This window comes from Cottoperca gobio, chromosome 23 (genome assembly GCF_900634415.1).
Source record: "Cottoperca gobio chromosome 23, fCotGob3.1, whole genome shotgun sequence".
Lineage (NCBI taxonomy): Eukaryota > Metazoa > Chordata > Actinopteri > Perciformes > Bovichtidae > Cottoperca > Cottoperca gobio.
In genome coordinates, this window is record NC_041377.1 from 8,052,917 (window position 1) to 8,057,500 (window position 4,584).

At 41.9% G+C, this 4,584-nt stretch overlaps 1 protein-coding gene across 1 annotated transcript; it reads left to right on the top strand.

Annotated features, from left to right (window-relative positions):
* ucmaa (upper zone of growth plate and cartilage matrix associated a) lies at nucleotides 1-3,661 on the top strand. Its single transcript, XM_029462190.1, has 5 exons — nucleotides 1-102; nucleotides 552-596; nucleotides 670-762; nucleotides 2,145-2,243; nucleotides 2,813-3,661. The coding sequence occupies exons 1-5, from the start codon at nucleotides 45-47 to the stop codon at nucleotides 2,899-2,901; spliced, it is 384 nt and encodes a 127-aa protein (XP_029318050.1). The 5' UTR covers nucleotides 1-44; the 3' UTR covers nucleotides 2,902-3,661.
* The last annotated feature ends 923 nt before the right edge of the window (nucleotides 3,662-4,584 follow it).

A 4,584-nucleotide genomic window follows, 5' to 3' on the forward strand; every position in this document is an offset into this window, starting at 1 on the left:
TGTCTCCTCTCACTTCAGTGCAGTTCTTGTTTTTCCCTCTCAAGATGTCGTGGTATCGGGTCTTGGTGCTCTCTCTGCTCTCCATCCTCGTCCTCCTCACCTGTAAGTACCTGGGCTGGGATAGAGTTTGTTTTGTGGATTAAACATCTTCAGGGAGATAAGCAGAAAAGTTTTGAGGACATGTGCATTTTACTATGAAGAAATTTAAATCTGGTAGTTTTTTGTTGCCTCCAACATGACCTCAAACCTTTAGTTTGAATCTGTCAAAGTTCATTTGTAAAATCCAAATTTATTTTCAAATGTCAGCTTAATAATAGCCAGCGTTTGTAATTTAGGGCCAAAAGGGATTCATTTGTAAAACTTTTGTGAAAGTTGTCGGTGGGAAAATAAATATTCTCAAATACTCATTAATAAAAAGAATCTTATACACATGTACAAATGCTATACACATACAAAGATTTGAAAGTTTACACATTTTTAAATCTGAGTACGGACGAACGCGTTGAGGTAGTTTAAACCTTCAGTGTAAAGACATTTCTCCTTCTCCTCAGTTTCCAGTGTCGTGGAAAGTGCAGCAGTGCGGGACGATCCTAAAGGTGATACAGGTTCAAGTCTTTTAGCTGTTTCACACGCTTCCTCTCGGTTTGACCTCTGACCTTTGACCTCTAGGTGCAGCGCGGCAGGTGTTCATGCCAGAGTCTGACGCGTCCAACTTCTTCAAACGTCGCAGTCGCCGCTCAACGCGATACTATGAGCTCCAAGGTAAGTTATCTGTCTACTGTGTGTTCTCTGACATCAAGGTTGGTCTGAATTATTTATATTGTTTTTTTTATTGGTTGGTAGTTGGACTCTGTGGATGATATGGGTTCGAGGTTTTGACTGCAGCTGTGAATGTTCAAGAGAGAAATAAAAAGAGAGTAATGGAAACTCAAGCAGGTCACACACACACACACACACACACACACACACACACACACACACACACACACACACACACACACACACACACACACACACACACACACACACACACACACACACACACACACACACACACACACACACGAAGGAGTCCCGGGTTAGGATGGAGCAGCTCTCCCTCTCACAACAGATTGATGAAATTAATTTACTGTCGTACTCTTTGACCAAAATAACGTTTAAAGAAATCTAATTCGCGACTTCCTTTGGCTCCGAGATACAGCAGAGAACTGTGTTCAGTGTGTGCTTGTTAATGCAGCACTTTTCCTCCTGCACCGCTCCATTATTTCACACACAAATCAGTTCATGAAATATTTTTTATTTGATTGCATAACCAAATGTGACATCAGTGCGCTTTCTCTTAAAGCCAGGGTTGTGTTTTTCAGGCTTCCCCTTTATTATTATTATTATTATTATTATTATTATTATTATTATTATTATTATTATTATTATTATTATTATTATTATTATTATTATTATTATTATTAGCTTGTGATCCTTGTTCTGAGGTCAGGTTAGGAAAGACAAAAGGACATTCAGTTCTTCTAATTAGAGTCTCATCACTTTAGCATGTTAATGCTGCTGATGATACTTTTTCCTCAGGAGGTAAATGTGAAGCCAGTGTGCGATCATTGCTCAAGGAATATAATATTCTGCACCACTATCAGATTCATCATGGAGAAGAATACAAGAACTGAGAAAATAAATGAGGTTTGAGGAAACAGCAGATGTAATCTCAGGCTGTTCCGTTATTATGAACAATTACTTCTTGGGAACATTTGAAGGAGTTGTTATTTACAGGTTAATGATTTTACTGGTCCAGCCAAGATCAGACTGGGCTGTATGTGGCCCATGAACTAAATGAGTTTGACCCCCCCCCAGGAAGGAAAGATCCTGATCTTTCCTTCCTGTACATTGAATGAATTACCAAAGTCATGAGGACTCGTCCTCTCTACAAAATGTCACGTCAATACACCAAATAGCTGTTGAGATATTTCAGTCTGGACCAAAGTCCGAACAAAAGACGATCCCTGGCTTGAGCCGTGAACAACTAAAGTTCGCAGCAGAGTACGTCGGTCGTTTCAGGAGGGAGCAGTGGCTGCCAAAAACTAATTGTACAGCCAGCAGATAACACTTCTGGCTCAGCTCTCTTCTTCTCCCCACAGCCGAGCAGAAGGTGAAGATTTCTGCGAGCGAATGGAGGCGGGAGTACAATGAGGAGCAAAAGGACGAGTACGAGAACTATTTGGAGGAGGAGCGTGATGGTGAGACCTGCAGCTGCTTTCAGTGCTTTCCTGGCAGGGTACAGGCATCGTAGTGACAAAATGATGCCAAACAAAAGCAGAAACTAATTCCAACTTCTGTGAAATAGTGGAGAAATAACCCCTTCCACAGAGGACTGAAAAAGTCCCATCACTGCATGAAAGGGAAAGCCGAAGCATCCAGACATCAGTAAACACGTCCTTGTGAAAAACACAAGATGTACTGACAAACACACTGAGGGAAAAAGAGTTTGGATCCTGAGCGACACCAAATCAAAGTGTCCATTAGTGGTGCAGCCCGAAGCCCAGACCTGCTAACCACAGAGATGAGAGTGGGTTTTAAGTTGCAGTGTTTCGGGTGGTTTGGGTCGATGAGATGTTATAGGAAAACAAAAAGATCTCCACCAGGACACAAAACTATTTTTTCACACGTATTTTATGCGGCATGTCTCACGGGGAAGAGCACCTGCCACAGTACATATTTGTAGCGGGTCAATACCACGTGAAACCCGACACCAGCGATGGATTCAAGATTCAAAGACTGACTAACGTTTTAACTTTTGTATCCACAGAGCAAAATGAGAGAACGAGGGAGACGAATGAGCAGATGCGAGAGTATCACTACGACGGCCTTTCCCCTCGCTACTACTGGTTCCACTGAAAGCACCATGTCTGTTGCATGGAGGGCCTAATACTGCATCACCTGTACCAGAACATACTGCATCACCTGGACCAGAACATACTGCATCACCTGGACCAGAACACACTGCATCACCTGGACCAGAACACACTGCATCACCTGTAACAGAACATACTGCATCAACTGTACCAGAACATACTGCATCAACTGTACCAGAACATACTGCATCAACTGTACCAGAACATACTGCATCACCTGGACCAGAACATACTGCATCACCTGTAACAGAACATACTGCATCACCAGTACCAGAACATACTGTATCACCGGTACCAGAACATACTACATCACCTGGACCAGAACATACTGCATCACCTGGACCAGAACATACTGAGAAAGTTGTGTCCAGTTTTTTCCTACATTAATTAACAAAATAAAAGGTTTTCTTTGCTTTTTATTCGAATGAAACCTAAATTGTGCAATCTGCATATCTCCCTGTCAAACTGCAACATGTATAACAAGTGCAGTTTTTGTATTGTAAGCCAAAGTTAAATCATATTAAATGAGGTTATATGTTGTGCATGCTTGTTTTTACATGTAAACTATACAATACCCCGTCTTTATTTCAGTCTGTGGCATTAGCAGCAATAAATTACTAGTATTTTAACAGCGGACTTTGATTGTAGCTATATTTTGCAAAGAGTCAAAATGACAAAGCAGTTTCCTGATTCTGAGAGCACTGATGTGTTTAGCTGAGCAGAGCACTGTCTGGTATGTGGAGTATGTAAAGAGGGAGGCGTGTGGAATAAAAGAGAAGAGGCGAGCTGCAGAAGTCATCAGGCTGAAATACATTCCACATTTCACAGTAGAAATATGTAACCGGGCAGAGGAAGAGGAAAAACAGGAGCGACGGGATAATGTGGCACGGCCCTTCATACTTACTAATCCCAAAGCTTCACATCGCTACGCTGCGGTTCCACCATGTGTTGGCTCAGACTTCATCTCTCCAACACATGCAGCACGTTGAGGCCTGATACAGGACAGTAATGGAATAACTCCCTGTTGATAAAGTACTTCAGTTATAAAGCAACCTTTTAATACGTCATAATTGTTCCTACATTTCCCAGAGTACCTTTCCACACCCGAAGCAGGAGAGGCTTGAAAAGGCTGCTTTCAGGTGAGAGGTTTGCAGACGTCTGTGATTACAGCCACATGCCTTTCCCTAAACTCCACCACTCTCCAAAGTGCTTTGCATTATGTGGGTGTATACATTATAATGTCATGGATACATTGTATGACTTCTTCATTTTGATGCAAAAGTTTGACTACACAAAGTAGTCCTGAGATTCTTAAAGAAAAGGAGTTTCTGGAGGAGTTTCTGCCCTCAGACACCAGCTGCATAGACCGGTTTTCTGTCAGCAGACAGTTTGCTAAATAAAGATAGCATAAAGGTAAACAAGTTTTCAGTATTACAGACGGTTACGTACCTTGACAGAAATGCCGTTCATACTCGGATCACATCTTTGACCCCTCTCGATTCTCTTTTGATCAAGTTTTCAGTATATAAGTGGAACTATTTTCTTTTAGCCGTAGAGCGTGTCAGTCCATATCCATCCACCCCCATTGGTTCAATGTTGCTGGACTCCGTTGGAAAATGTGTTTGCCATCATACTATTAGATATTAGTCCCGCAGCACCTCCCACA